Source organism: the organism of the source record quoted next, assembly GCF_019968955.1.
Source record: "MAG: Porospora cf. gigantea A chromosome Unknown PgA_NODE_697_length_12271_cov_336.983, whole genome shotgun sequence".
Lineage (NCBI taxonomy): Eukaryota > Apicomplexa > Conoidasida > Eugregarinorida > Porosporidae > Porospora > Porospora cf. gigantea A.
Window position 1 is genome coordinate 1 of NW_027151846.1, and position 12,271 is coordinate 12,271.

General features: G+C 54.6%; 9 protein-coding genes across 15 annotated transcripts; 3 read left to right on the forward strand and 6 right to left on the reverse strand.

Moving 5' to 3' along the window:
- KVP18_004985 (uncharacterized protein) lies at positions 1-2,322 on the reverse strand (the record flags this gene model as incomplete). Of its 3 annotated transcripts, XM_067949236.1 has the most annotated exons (2): positions 1-1,507; positions 1,538-2,322. In XM_067949236.1, coding segments are annotated over 2 exons (2,292 nt in total), but the record flags the coding sequence as incomplete, so codon positions are not given. The 3 variants fall into 3 exon arrangements, with proteins under 3 accessions (XP_067806834.1, XP_067806836.1, XP_067806835.1); XM_067949238.1 differs by lacking the exon at positions 1,538-2,322 and having other exon boundaries at positions 12-1,476; XM_067949237.1 differs by lacking the exon at positions 1-1,507 and having other exon boundaries at positions 1,534-2,322.
- A 150-nt stretch (positions 2,323-2,472) lies between these two features.
- KVP18_004989 (uncharacterized protein) lies at positions 2,473-3,304 on the reverse strand (the record flags this gene model as incomplete). Of its 2 annotated transcripts, XM_067949243.1 has the most annotated exons (3): positions 2,473-2,809; positions 2,837-2,911; positions 2,964-3,304. In XM_067949243.1, 3 exons carry the CDS (start codon positions 3,302-3,304, stop codon positions 2,473-2,475), a joined length of 753 nt encoding a protein of 250 aa, XP_067806841.1. The 2 variants fall into 2 exon arrangements, with proteins under 2 accessions (XP_067806841.1, XP_067806842.1); XM_067949244.1 differs by lacking the exons at positions 2,473-2,809; positions 2,837-2,911 and having other exon boundaries at positions 2,960-3,304.
- A 133-nt stretch (positions 3,305-3,437) lies between these two features.
- KVP18_004983 (uncharacterized protein) lies at positions 3,438-4,433 on the forward strand (the record flags this gene model as incomplete). The annotated part of the gene is made up of 2 exons (XM_067949234.1): positions 3,438-3,902; positions 3,930-4,433. The coding sequence occupies 2 exons, from the start codon at positions 3,438-3,440 to the stop codon at positions 4,431-4,433; spliced, it is 969 nt and encodes a 322-aa protein (XP_067806832.1).
- Positions 4,434-4,693: 260 nt separating this feature from the next.
- On the reverse strand, positions 4,694-5,809 carry KVP18_004987 (uncharacterized protein; the record flags this gene model as incomplete). Its single annotated transcript, XM_067949240.1, has 1 exon — positions 4,694-5,809. The coding sequence occupies one exon, from the start codon at positions 5,807-5,809 to the stop codon at positions 4,694-4,696; it is 1,116 nt and encodes a 371-aa protein (XP_067806838.1).
- Positions 5,810-6,104: 295 nt separating this feature from the next.
- Positions 6,105-7,499, reverse strand: KVP18_004981 (uncharacterized protein; the record flags this gene model as incomplete). Of its 2 annotated transcripts, XM_067949231.1 has the most annotated exons (3): positions 6,105-6,248; positions 6,275-6,346; positions 6,375-7,499. In XM_067949231.1, 3 exons carry the CDS (start codon positions 7,497-7,499, stop codon positions 6,105-6,107), a joined length of 1,341 nt encoding a protein of 446 aa, XP_067806829.1. The 2 variants fall into 2 exon arrangements, with proteins under 2 accessions (XP_067806829.1, XP_067806828.1); XM_067949230.1 differs by lacking the exon at positions 6,105-6,248 and having other exon boundaries at positions 6,315-7,499.
- Positions 7,500-7,519: 20 nt separating this feature from the next.
- On the forward strand, positions 7,520-8,629 carry KVP18_004986 (uncharacterized protein; the record flags this gene model as incomplete). Its single annotated transcript, XM_067949239.1, has 1 exon — positions 7,520-8,629. One exon carries the CDS (start codon positions 7,520-7,522, stop codon positions 8,627-8,629), a length of 1,110 nt encoding a protein of 369 aa, XP_067806837.1.
- On the reverse strand, positions 8,630-10,242 carry KVP18_004988 (uncharacterized protein; the record flags this gene model as incomplete). 2 transcript variants are annotated; one of them, XM_067949241.1, is made up of 4 exons in its annotated part: positions 8,630-9,530; positions 9,557-10,033; positions 10,062-10,187; positions 10,217-10,242. In XM_067949241.1, the coding sequence occupies 4 exons, from the start codon at positions 10,240-10,242 to the stop codon at positions 8,630-8,632; spliced, it is 1,530 nt and encodes a 509-aa protein (XP_067806839.1). The 2 variants fall into 2 exon arrangements, with proteins under 2 accessions (XP_067806839.1, XP_067806840.1); XM_067949242.1 differs by lacking the exons at positions 9,557-10,033; positions 10,062-10,187; positions 10,217-10,242 and having other exon boundaries at positions 8,630-9,472.
- Positions 10,094-11,611, forward strand: KVP18_004982 (uncharacterized protein; the record flags this gene model as incomplete). Of its 2 annotated transcripts, none has more annotated exons than XM_067949232.1 (1): positions 10,094-11,611. In XM_067949232.1, the coding sequence occupies one exon, from the start codon at positions 10,094-10,096 to the stop codon at positions 11,609-11,611; it is 1,518 nt and encodes a 505-aa protein (XP_067806830.1). The 2 variants fall into 2 exon arrangements, with proteins under 2 accessions (XP_067806830.1, XP_067806831.1); XM_067949233.1 differs by having other exon boundaries at positions 10,325-11,611.
- Positions 11,612-11,636: 25 nt separating this feature from the next.
- KVP18_004984 (uncharacterized protein) lies at positions 11,637-12,095 on the reverse strand (the record flags this gene model as incomplete). Its single annotated transcript, XM_067949235.1, has 1 exon — positions 11,637-12,095. One exon carries the CDS (start codon positions 12,093-12,095, stop codon positions 11,637-11,639), a length of 459 nt encoding a protein of 152 aa, XP_067806833.1.
- Between the last annotated feature and the right edge of the window lie 176 nt (positions 12,096-12,271).

The following is a 12,271-nucleotide window of genomic DNA, read 5'->3' on the forward strand; positions in this document are numbered from 1 at the left end:
CTGAATTCTACGGTAGTAGTCCAGATGCAGGTCATGGTGATCCGCCTCCTCAGTCACCTCCTGGGCAGCCAGCACAGAATCCTCCACCGGAAGGTCCTCTGATGCCTCTGGCAGGCCAAAACTCTCGTTGAGGACAGCGATCTCATTAGGGTCCGCGCACGTGACGTAACTGAGCGGCACGCAGCGGTAGAAGGCCTCCTGGTCCAACGCCCGACAAAACGCGGGGAGCAGCACAGAAAGCGACCGCAGGTCAAGGGTGGCTTTCGACAGGGCGTCAAAGAGCTGAGTGCACTCGTTCATCCAGCCGCTGCGATCGTACCGGAACTCCAGAGACGGCTTGCCCGACCAAGGGCAGAGAGCCACATCGATGCGGAGGTCGTCAATACGCAGGATTAGGGAGTATACAGCCGGAGGGTCAATTCCGAACACGAGAGGGTGCAACACTGGACACTCCCCGTTCTGCTGCCATTGTCGCAGTGTCTGACGGGAGACGGAGTCGCGAGTTGACATGACGTCGAAGCTCGTCAGCCCCAACGTCTCTCCGTCGGACCACAGATGGACCCCGCCGCAGACAAGGAGGAACGACATCGTAGAATGGACCAAGGATGTCCAATAAGAAAGGTCCAGTCGACTGCAGTCGAAGTGGGATAAAGCTTGCCACTGCGGCGTCTGCTCCAGCAGCCTCAACGTCGAGGCTAGCGTGTCGGGAAGCTCGTCAATTTGTTCCAGCCATTGGGTTATCGGCCAGAGAGACACGTGGATGTCGCCAGTCATGCGATTCATCAAAAAGCGGAGGCACGGGTTACGCGCCTGCCGCACATACTTCGGCGTCAGGTGGGTCGCGCTGTCGATGGTCTCCAGCAGCGGTCTGTGGAAGTAGCTTTCATAAAGTTCGTTGTCGTCTATCAAGGCAGGCGGGGCCCACCCGAGACCGCAGGAGTCCACCAGGGAGAGCGTGGTGTCGAATTCTGTCAGAATTTCAATGTCTAGAACGCTCAACTGTTCGAGGCGACTTCGGTTCTCATAGCTGATGATGGAGGCGCACCTTCGAATGGAAGGTAATCCCCTAGATCCCAGAAGATCAGAGTTCACGGTGTCAACCACGAGATCCTCAATCGTCGGTCCTTTCAGAGTGCGGAAGTAGACCCCAGCGACCCCGCCGGGGTACCCGTACACCCCGGAGACGGTTTCCGCCAGGTTGCGCAGCCACTCCACGGCGACGCGGCTCATTAGCCGGTGGCCTTCGTTGTAGATGACTAGAAACCAGTCCAGCCTCATGAATACGCCTGCGAATTCCTCTGCGTCGTCCTGCATTTCCTGGTGCAAGCGCGAGATTTCCTCTCTCAACAGAAGGACCTCCTGTTCATGCGAGAGATCTGAATCCTCCTCAGCGACCTGAAGGGCCCTGAAGGGCGTGAGAGCTGTTCCCTCCAGCAATTGCAGGCGGTCCTCAGCAGTTTTGAGCTCTTCTGACATGTGAGACAGTCGCAGCTTCCCTAAGGTATCGCTGAGTAACAAAAAGCCAAGGGCCACTCACAATAGCTCTATCTTCGCGTGATGGAAGTTCAGCGCCGTTTTGAGAGAGTTCTCTATACCAAGTCGAGCAGCCGCCGATGCCTCGGAGCCCAGTACTCTACCAATAAGAGGTTCGCAATCAACCATCTGCCACGTGCTGAAGTCGTCTATGATGTGCACGCGGATCTCATGGAGGATTTCCACCTCAAACCTGTCATTCAGCATGCGGAAGGTGACCTTATCCTTTGGCACCTCGGACAACAGCCAGTTGAGGCGCGACTCCTCGCTCACTCTGGTTAATACCGATTCCTTCTCCTCTGGTGACAGGTCCACATTTGTGGACACGTTGAGTGAGTCTGTTTGCTTGACGGCCAAAGTCGTAAGCTCCGGGAGACGCAGGTAGGTACCACATGAGAGAACGTCGGCGGCAACTTCCACGGCATAGATGGGCACAGGGGTGGGAAGTGTCCCCAACGGCGGCCATTGGGCCTCAAACAACTCCATTCCCCTCTTTCGTACATCCTCTCTGATCATGGACACGTTGTTAGTCACGTGTACTACGGTGTCGATTGTGGGCAGCATTCGTTGAAATTTTCCGAAGATCAGGATCTGCAGGAGAAGCTCTCTATACTCTCGGGCCCATTCGTACAGATAGAACCTTGAATCTGTGGCGTCAATCTGGTTCCCCTGTAACGCCAAGAGACTTGCGTGTGCGTGATCCACAACTTTCAGCAGGAGACGACCGAATGTTTGGGGAGTGGTGGCCTCAATTAGTCGTTCCTTGGCCAGCTGGTCGAACTGGACCATTCCCGAATTTGTTCAATTGCTCACGCATGCACTTTCACAGAACCTCTGCACTGCAACTCGCTTTCGTTTGCATGTCTCATTGTCGATCGACCGGAGACTCCACAGCAACTCCTCGTTGATCTGCTCCAAACTTCCCCGCAGTTCATCTGATCAGACTCGAGCCTGTGTCTCACCCAAACTGTTTGAGCGCGCCATACGGCGCAGGTATCTGATATGCCACTTCAGCAGGTGCTCCGCGAAGATAAGGACAAAAATTCCGCAGTCGTAGGTGTTTCCTTGTTGCGACACGAACGACGACGTCAGAGGGCCATAGCGAAGCCGTCGGCTGACGCTGTGTTCCCGCGCCATGCAGCTGCATAGGCGACAGTAGAGGCCTTGCAACTCTGCCGGCAACGGTGAGACGCGCTGACTGTCGAACACGACACCTAGGATATCGTCAAACGACGACCTGAGGGAAGCCGAACGTAGGCGCCGCAAGCGGTGTTTTCTGTTTTTTTCAAAACAGTGAGCTCACGATTTTCGGACACGGCTATCAGGATCCTCACAGAGATCTTGAAGCAAGGACACCAAAAGACGTTTCTCCTTAAACCTGAATACATTGTAAATCAATGTAAGTACATATGGCGTAGAATCGGGCTCACCGAAAGATGTTAAAAATAACCAGCATGTACCAGTGAGACCCACCCACATGTGCATCGTCCACAACCGGCACAAAAATGAGGTGCCGTTTGTTGAGATCGAGTCCGAAGGTAGCAAGGTGTGACGCTGACGTCTGCCTTACCACTTCGACAACTGAGGGGTTGATGACGGTGACCGTCCGCTTCATGCATTCTGTCTCAGCTTCTAACCTCTCACGGATGGAATCAAACCAATGCATCAACGCAGCATCCGTGATCCACTGCTGTGGCGATACTGACTCAATGTCGGCTGGAAAGAGCTTGCCCATGGGTGGGAATATGGACTTAATATCAGCGCCCCCCATGAGTGCAAGAGGGCAGTGCAGGACGAGGGCCGCCTCGGTTAGGCGACACAAAGGTGTAGTGTAGCCTGATAGACCACGCGGCTTGGCCTGTCACGACGTTTGAACCTCTGCCCATAAATCTTGTGTGACATAAATGCCGCTGATGCGAAGCTCTTCTCTGGGCTCTTCGGATCTTAACGACAATACTGACTCTCAGATCACTGACGAATCCAGTCCCGATGAATTCAGCGGCGACGAAACTGAATCGGAATCACGGGGGAGGGACCAGTCGTGTGAAGCACCTCACGCTTTGCAGCCGCTGAAGATTCAAAAGGTAGGAGTGAAGGTGCGGCCAACGGAGTTGTTGAAGGAGTCTACTTCCCAAAAACTGGTGGTATGGAAGAGGCTGTGCCTTCGCGAGGAGGAGAGCCCACAGCAAGCCTGTCAATTTTACGAGTCTCTGACGTCCCACGACAAGGGCATCCCAGCGGTGTGTCGCGTGCGCACCCAGATGCTAGATTTGGCTTTCCGCCATATCGACGACTATCACATAAGGACGTACAGCGACGAGGTATTCGCGTTAACCGTGCAGCTGTTCGACACAACTCTGGCGTCGCCGGTGAGACTCGAATGGTCGCGATAGCAGCGCTTCCGCGGGGTATCCGCCGAACTGGCCAAGAGGGACAGGCGACACTTGACTGGGGTGCCCATTGGAAAGCGAGGGCTGGTGGCACTAACATGGGGCTGCGTTACACTTGCGGCGAAGTCGATCCACGTAAAGCACTTTAACCCCTACAGGCTAGGCGACTGCGTCAAGACCTCCGTCTCCGCAGTAAAAACCGCAGAACTCGCAGTATTTGCGTCTGTCGACTGTAGGGTGAAGCCCTGCACGAGTGTTGGCTTCCTGCAGGCGCTCACCGGGTTTACTGACGATCCTCTGAAGTGCAGCCGCTCGCAGCGGCAGATGTACTACCTAGCGCTCTTTCTGCTGTTCTGCGGGTTGATGCAGCCTCACTACCTAAAATTCACGTCTAAGACTCTGGCCCTGGCGGCCACGTATCTCGCCCTTCGACCTTTTGAACTGTCAGGTTTGAGAGGAGACCGACCGACCTTCGCGTCGTTGCTTGAAGAGGTGAAGGAGTCCATGTGAGTCATAGGTGACATGTTGATGCAGCAACGCGGATGAACTTTACCGGGCCTGCCGGGTGTTGCTCAAGGCTGCCACAGAGGAAAGCGACCAACACCGCACTCAGAACTCTAGTGTCGGCGCAGCCTTCTCCACCGGCTGCCGGCTAAATGCACCATCGCTATTTCACACAATCTACCGAACGAAGCCTCTCAGGAGAGCCACGAGGAGTCTTAACGGCAACGATAAGCTGCAAGGAGTGGGAGAGGAAGTTCTGTCGTCTCTTAAACTCTAGATCGGCTGTCGACGAACCAAGGTGGATAAATCTGATGCAACCAGTGCTTCTCTTCCTGTGGTGCCTCCTTCAACATAGTCAGTAGTTTCGGGTCGAGCTGTTTGTCTGTAGTTTGCAGCTCCCATGTGGCCAGCATGGAGCTTCTTCCTGGCACCTTGTTAGCTTTGTTGTTAAATAGGGCCATCATCGCTCTGGACCGTGCCGCCCACGCTCGACGGGTGTCGTCCACTAGCTTGCCGGCCACGCCCAGCGCGTCGAGAATCCCATACGACTTGACGTAGCTGCGGCTAATGATTCTTTCCACAGGAGTGGTTCCGTCGGCGCACCGGCAGTTGACGCTCCAAAAATTGAGGAACTCGCTGGACGTGGCACCAAGGATGGCCAGCACCTCGGCCAGGCCGAGGTCATCCGCTGGTGGTGCAGCCTTTAGGGTTTGCCTGAAAGGGTTTAGCGTCCTGGCGGTGCAGGACGCGTTTTCGCCAGGACATAACGAAGCGTGGGCTGCCATTGCTGCCTGGCACACAGCTGCTGGGTTTTCCGCGGCCCAGACGATGTCGTCACAGTAGTTGTCGAACAACACGGCCGAATGTTCATTTGAGGGGGGGTCGTCTGGGACATCGAAGGTGTTTTTTTCAACTCTCTCGTACTCATCTCTAGAAGTAGTGGCGCGTTCGGCCTCGTCTACTGCTTCAGTCCACTCGAGATCTGATTGCGCACTAATGTCCATGACCCAGTCGTTTTCCTCAAAAGACTCTTCGTCTGAGGGGTAGCTGGTCCAGTCCTGTCCTTCAGGCTCCACAGGTGGCTCTCCGGCAGACAAATCGCTGATGTCAACTTCGTAATCTTCGTCAGAGACGTCCTTACTGAAGGCCTGCTGCCTTTTTCGCCAATGATTGTGGAGCCCCACCACACCCGAAAGCCGCTCGTCAGTATGTACCACGTTCTCGACACCTGTCATTTTCTGGTGTGACGACCGCAATCCACTACGGACGTCATCGTCATTTGTCAAGCTCGACGGAACGTTTCCTGCTCGGTCTACGCCCCAGGGCGCTTTGGAAAGGGAAACGGAAATTTGGAACACCATAACACCGTTCATAAGTTGCATTGGTACAGGTGTGCTTCGTGCACACAGCGGCGATGCAACGCCAATTACACAACAGGCGGCATGGTCCCCCCAGAAACCAGCTTGGTCGCTCTAGTCGGATTGATACCTTTCTGGGTGTCACCCCCAGACGCTGGCTCGCTTGGAGGTTGCGTCCTCTTCTCCTGGCTGTCTGATAGAGCCAGAAATGAAGGGTCCTGACCTTCGTCGTGCGGACTCAGCACCAACTCAGAGCTGTTGCTGGTGCTGTAATTACGAGGAGCACTCTTAGCACTGGCGTTACGTCTACCCCCGCAGCTCACGCAAGTTTTCGGCGTTTGTGATGTCGTCGGTCAGGGTTCATGGCGGCATCGGCGATCTGAAGTCCTTGGGCCGCCTCCTCCAGAACGCGCTGCAAAGCGCCTCCCAACGTAACGATCCTGTGTTCGCTATCACTGGCCATCTGTTAGTCTAGCCCTCATAACCCACTTCCTCGTGTTCTTTTATCAAATCTCTAGAGTCGTCGAGCTCACGTTGGGCGCTGGCCAACCGAGCTACCAACTGCATTCTCAGGCGGTGTGAGCCTCACGGATTCCGTTTTGGCGGTTTGACGGTTGATGACCGCGTTCAACGAGCTGACCTTCTCAACCAGAGAGTCCACTTCCATAGACCGGCTCTTCATGACCTCTTGTAGTTTATCCGCCTTGAAGACGACGTCGTCTTTTTCGAACTCGAGCTTGCGTAACCGCTCATTTAGGCCACTGTTTTCCAAGAACAGCTGTTCCACTTGGCGCTGCTTCGCCTCCGTTTCAGCTCGGCACTCGGCCAGCTCGGCCCTGAGGCGATTCGACTCACGAGCTTGACTCTGCAAGCGCTCCTCTCCCACCCGCATTTCAGCCACCTCCATCCTCAGAGTACAGACGTCGTCCAAGAGACGATTGCGTTCCTCTCCCACCGACTTCAGCTCCTCGGTCAAACGCTCTGTCTCTAACGTGGAGTGGTACTCTTGGTTCACGCAGACGTCTGTTCGACGGCGGTGCGGTGACCTAAAGGGAGACCTGTCAGCCCTTGCGAAGGGGGAAGGGTCTAAGCGTGCCCTCTCCAGTATCGTGGCCACAGGTGGGCTTGGCGTGGCCTTGATGATCGACACTAGGGGATTACTGGATCTGACCAGTTTGAAGCTGAAGGACACCAAGGGGATCAGCATGCCCTGATCGTACATGCCTCGGCCAAAAGATATCTCCTCTCCGAGCCCGCATTTGTGCACGTCATTTTTTGGCAGCCGTTTCCCCTTAATGAAGCTGCCATTGAACGAGGCGTCTATTACGTTGAGGCAACAGGCGGCATCGGCGACGAGATTCTCGGCAGCATTATGGTGCTGCAACGACTTTGTCGTGAAGAAGGGAAGATCTGATTGCTGGAGGTGCCGCCCAAGTTCGGCGATCTCTTCCTGATCCCACGTTATGTGGAGGTGATGCGAGGATATCTCCTGGTGGTTGAGCAGAATGTAGCAGTTTGGATCTCTGCCGATGTTGACACCAACACACTCTGACGGGTCGACCAGCCACATGGCGCCGTGAAAGTAAGGCTTCTCGTTCTCCTCCTTAAGTTTGGATTGCGCCGCCAGCCATTCTTTTGCTTGGAAATCTCTTCTTTCCTTCACGTAGCTGTCTTGGGACACCTGCCCCGCCTCTACGATAAGACAACAATCCATCGTCCGTAGAAAATAACTAAATGCGATGCTTGTGGTTCCTACTCTCAACCGTCTGGGGCCTCACAAATAGCAGCACTTGGGCCATACTGGTGGGCACGTCGAGGTTTTGGGTGAACTATCGGCACTACTCCAACGCACTCTCATTCTACAGAGTCCTCAAGCGGTTAGGCGTCCCTGACAGACAGATCGTTCTGATGCTGGGCGACGAGGCTGCCTGCGACCCTCGCAACATGAAACCTGGGCGAATATGGAACGCCGATCGACGCCAAGACTCACTGGACCTCTACGGGGAGGACGTAGAGGTAGATTTCCGCAGCGGCGAGGTGACTGTGGACAATTTCCTTCGGGTTTTGAGCGGGAAGCAATTTGAATTCACCCCGACCAACCAGCGTTTGTCAACAGACAAGCACTCAAACTTACTGATATACTTGACTGGCCACGGAGGAAACGATTTCCTCAAGTTCCGTGACTTTGAAGAGGTTCAATCGAAGGACATCATTGACGCCATTAGAACACTCAAAGAACAGAATAAGTTCAACGAAATCCTGTTAATAGTGGACACCTGTCAAGCCGAGACGTTGGTTGAGGACATCGATATCCCTGGGGTGATTACGATGAGCTCTTCTCAACTGAATGAGAGTAGTTGGGCATCAAACTACAGCAGCCACCTAGGTGTCTCCACGGTTGATAATTGGAGCTACCACTTGTACCGGTTTTTGCAATTGAAAGTCGCCGACCCGTGCTCTCCTGCTACCCTCCAGGACGCCTTCACGTTTGCCAAACGTGCTGCGGCGAAAAACGGGCTTGTGGCTACTCCCACGATTCGAACGACAGACGGGGTGAGAGACCCAAAAGACATTCGAGTGACAGAGTTTTTCTCTAACCCTCTAACTGCAAGTTGTAACTCGCCTCCAACCATCGCTGTGCCGCCGGCCGACGACCCTCTGGATTGGCTAGAGATGTCCTTACCGCACGAAACGCTTCACAACGACATAGACTGGACTCCTGCAGACGATGTCGCCCCCAAAAGCGTGCCGTTCACGGCTCCCGTCCCCTACCTCGCTCTTTTCCTGGCAACGCTGTCTGCGTGCTACTGCATGCTGTCATCGATTTTGAGACGAATCGCGTAACTACACTTCCACTTTCCTCCTCTTGCATTCGTCATCCTCGAAGTCACCTGCACGCTTGGTCCCCTTGCCACTACCCAGCCGTCTTCTAATAGACTCGAGTAGTCGGCTGGCATCCTGCTCGTAGCTCAGGGGCTCAGCACTCCACACCGCGGCTTGGACGCGCGGGACGCCTTTGAATGTGTCCTTCTTGACCCGTAGGCCCAGAACCATCGGCTTGTACAGTGCCCCGTGAGTCAGCAAGGCGTGCACTTTGGAGGTGTCGCTGCTCAGCCACGAAGCGAATACCTCAGGGGTTACACCGAGCATTTTGATGGCTACGTCGTTGAAGGCCTTGACGTTGAACTTTCCAGCACTGTTATCTCCAATATGCAGCGCGATGAGGAAACGTGGCGTAGGCGCGCGGTCCTCTCCACACTTTTCACAGAAGCTTGTGGTCAACTTCCGTCCACAGCTCGGACAGGCGTCGTAACACGCTGTGCAAAGGCCGTCCTGGATGCGATAGTGGAATGTCTGCGGGTGCGAGATGGACGAGTACCAGCGAACCTCTGTCTCATCTACGATCGTGGCGCAGTCCTCTTGGATTTGCTTGAGGGTCATATGTCCTCTGTGGGTTCCGCCGCCGACGCTGCTGCGTCTCCGCTCTTGACCCATAGACGTGACCTCGACGTGTTGTCCAGTCACCCACCACTCCTTCAAGGTGGAGTCGTTGTAGTGTCTAAGCACGCTGCCCTGCACAGAACCGGCTCTACCGAAGTACTCCCGGATCTGAACCTTGCGGCAGGCAATTACCTCGCCAACATCAGGCTCGATGTCGGCGTCGTCGTTCCACAATGACAGAGCCATCTCGTAACCAGAGTCGTCTACCACAGAGAGCTGTCTCTTGCGAATAGACTCACCGGTTCTGTATCGGCACGACAAACCCCTCACTTTTTGCTCTTTATGGACTCCATCATGCCGTCCTTCTTCACAAGGACCTTCAAGTCCACCACGAATGGCATGGCCTTCTTAGACGTCGCGATGTCCCGCAAGGAGACGAAGTTGAAGTCCGCTTGCATGCGTATTGCGTCGTCATCTTCGACCTGTTGAATGCTGGCGTTCATGTCGAAGCTAATCTCGTAGTTGTGGTTGGTCGTGTTGAAGCGCTTGTTCGCGACAACAACGCGTCCTCCTTGCCATGTGTACACTGCGTCTTTCTTGATTAGGGGGTCCCACTTCACCGCGGCCTCTCCCCAGAATGTCGCCTGTATTTGGCTGCCGTCCTTGTCCACCACGACCACGTTAAACACGCTGTTGCTTGACCCATTCGCCCTATTGAAACTGTTCAGTTGCGACTTCTCCACCACTCTTGCTTTGAGAGTCCAAGCCGGCAAATAAGTTGACAGAGAGTCAATGGGAAGAAAGTGCCTATGTGAGGTTGAACACGTAATCTCACATGTCACTCGGATTAAAAATGACCAATTGAAGATGAAAGGCAGAGCTCTCCTCGGAGATGGCCCCACCATAGCTATTGCCGCCCTGCTCCTCATGAGTAGGTTGATGAGCGGGTTTCTGCACCTGCCTTCATGCGCGGATGAAACGTTCAACTACCTCGAGCCACTCGCATATCTCGACATTGGGAAAGGTCTGCAGACCTGGGAGTACTCGCCGGAGTTTGCACTCCGCCCGTGGCTCTTCCTGGAGGTGTTCAACTTCTTTATGCTACCGTTCAGCCTCCACATGTTGCGAGTGTTGAGTCTGCATGTGGGAATCGCTTTGCTGTGGTTCCAGGCGGAGCTGCGGGTGGCTGATGCTATCTACGGACGAGAGGGACTCCGCATGGCCAACTGGTACATGATGTTGTCGGCCTGCTCTCCCGGCCCGCTATTCGCGGCCTCTCAGTTACTCCCGTCGACCAGCTTCGCTATTCTTCAGATGTGGTCAGTCAGCTACTTTCTTCGAGAAAAGTGGGGCCGAGCCGTAGGAATAGGGGTTGCTTCGTGTTTGCTTCCCGGAAATCCGACTGTGGGGCTGGTTTATGTGCCCTTCCTGCTGCAGTGTCTTCGCCGAGGACCCCTTGTCAGGTGCCTCACATCTGGCGTCGTGGTCTGCTGTCTGTGCATCGTAGCCATGGCGTGGATGGATCATCGTAGGTACGGCTCAATGACGTTCAGTCTCTACAACTGGTTCAAGTACAACGTGATCGACAACCACTCCGGCCGTTTCGGTTCGTCTCCTCTTTGGTATTATGCTGCAAATTTCGTTCTCAACTTCCCACTTGCGGCCCCCTTGGCAGTGTGGGGTTGGCTAAAAATCCGAGGCAGCCTGACCACTGTAGCTACCTACTGGATCTTCTGGCTGTGTCTCTTTACCTTGCAACCACATAAGGAGGAAAGATTTATGGTTCCTATGTACTGTGGCGTTCTTATCTGCGCCGCTTACGGTGCCTGTCAAACCCGAGGCGCTCTGCGATTTGTGATGCTGGTCGCCGGCGTCACTGGATGCCTCACCGGACTCTCTCGTATCAGCCAACTGCTTCATGGATCTTACCTTGGGATACGAGACGTGTGGACCGAAATCGCTGTGGAAGGCAGTCCCGGCGTGTATTGTTTGGGGCTCACCTGGTACAGATATCCCTCATCATTTTACCTCCCACCTGAGGCAACGGTAGCATTCGTTGACGAAGATTTTGGAGGTCTGCTGCCTGCTCCTTTCGCCTCCACCAACTCCTCCATGCCGGCGAATGACCGCAATGAGAAGCGAGAGGATCGGCTTGTGAACCTCGAAAACTGCGACTACCTAGTCGACATTACGCCCTCCTTCCAGCTGTCGCAGCCACTAAAGAGGTTTCGGCCTCTGATACCAGTCACACGGAAAATGAGTGTTGAACGTTGTGGCTACCTGCTGGACCGCGAGCGCAGTGCAGGATTTCAGAAATACTTCCTCCTCCCTCATAGCCCCGATGAGAATTGGTACCATGCGTACTGTCAGTGGCGTCTTCATTAATCGTACTGTCAATTTATCGTACTGGCTAACCACACTGAGAGGTGACTTTCGTAGTACTGCACGACACCAAACCTGCTGGCAGATCGGTTTTCGACGTCTGAGCTGGGAATGGCGGTACTTCCTTGACCACCACGCGGCCTTTCGCGACCTGCTTCTTTGCGCTAACATTGTAAGCATGCTGGTGCTCGTGATCATGTTGGTGATGGTGGTCGTGGTGGTGGTGGTGGTTGTGGAGGTGAATGCTCAGAGAACCGTCGGTGATCCGTAAGCCCAGGTTTTCGAGATGCTCCAACAGTGCAGCAGTTTGGTGGTCTTCCGGAGCAATCTCTTCAGACAGCCGTTTCTCTGAACGCTTTTCAGGTACACTTCGTGCTGAGTCAATAAACAGGCTGTTCAGGGAGTGGAGGGTGCCCTTCTTCTCTACCGCTCCAGCTCCTAGTTTCAGTAGCTCCACCTCCGACTGCAGGTGCTGGATCTCGTCCATGCAAGCGATAATTTGCTTGTCCTTGTGTTCCAGTCGTTCTTGCTTGTCGGCCACAACTTCAACTAACTGCTCCTTCGCTTCCTCAAGTTCTTTCAACTCTCGTTGGCGCCTTTGACAGAGACTTCTCAACTCTTCCACGACCTTGTCCGCCTTCCTCGCTACTTCCAAGTCCGCCA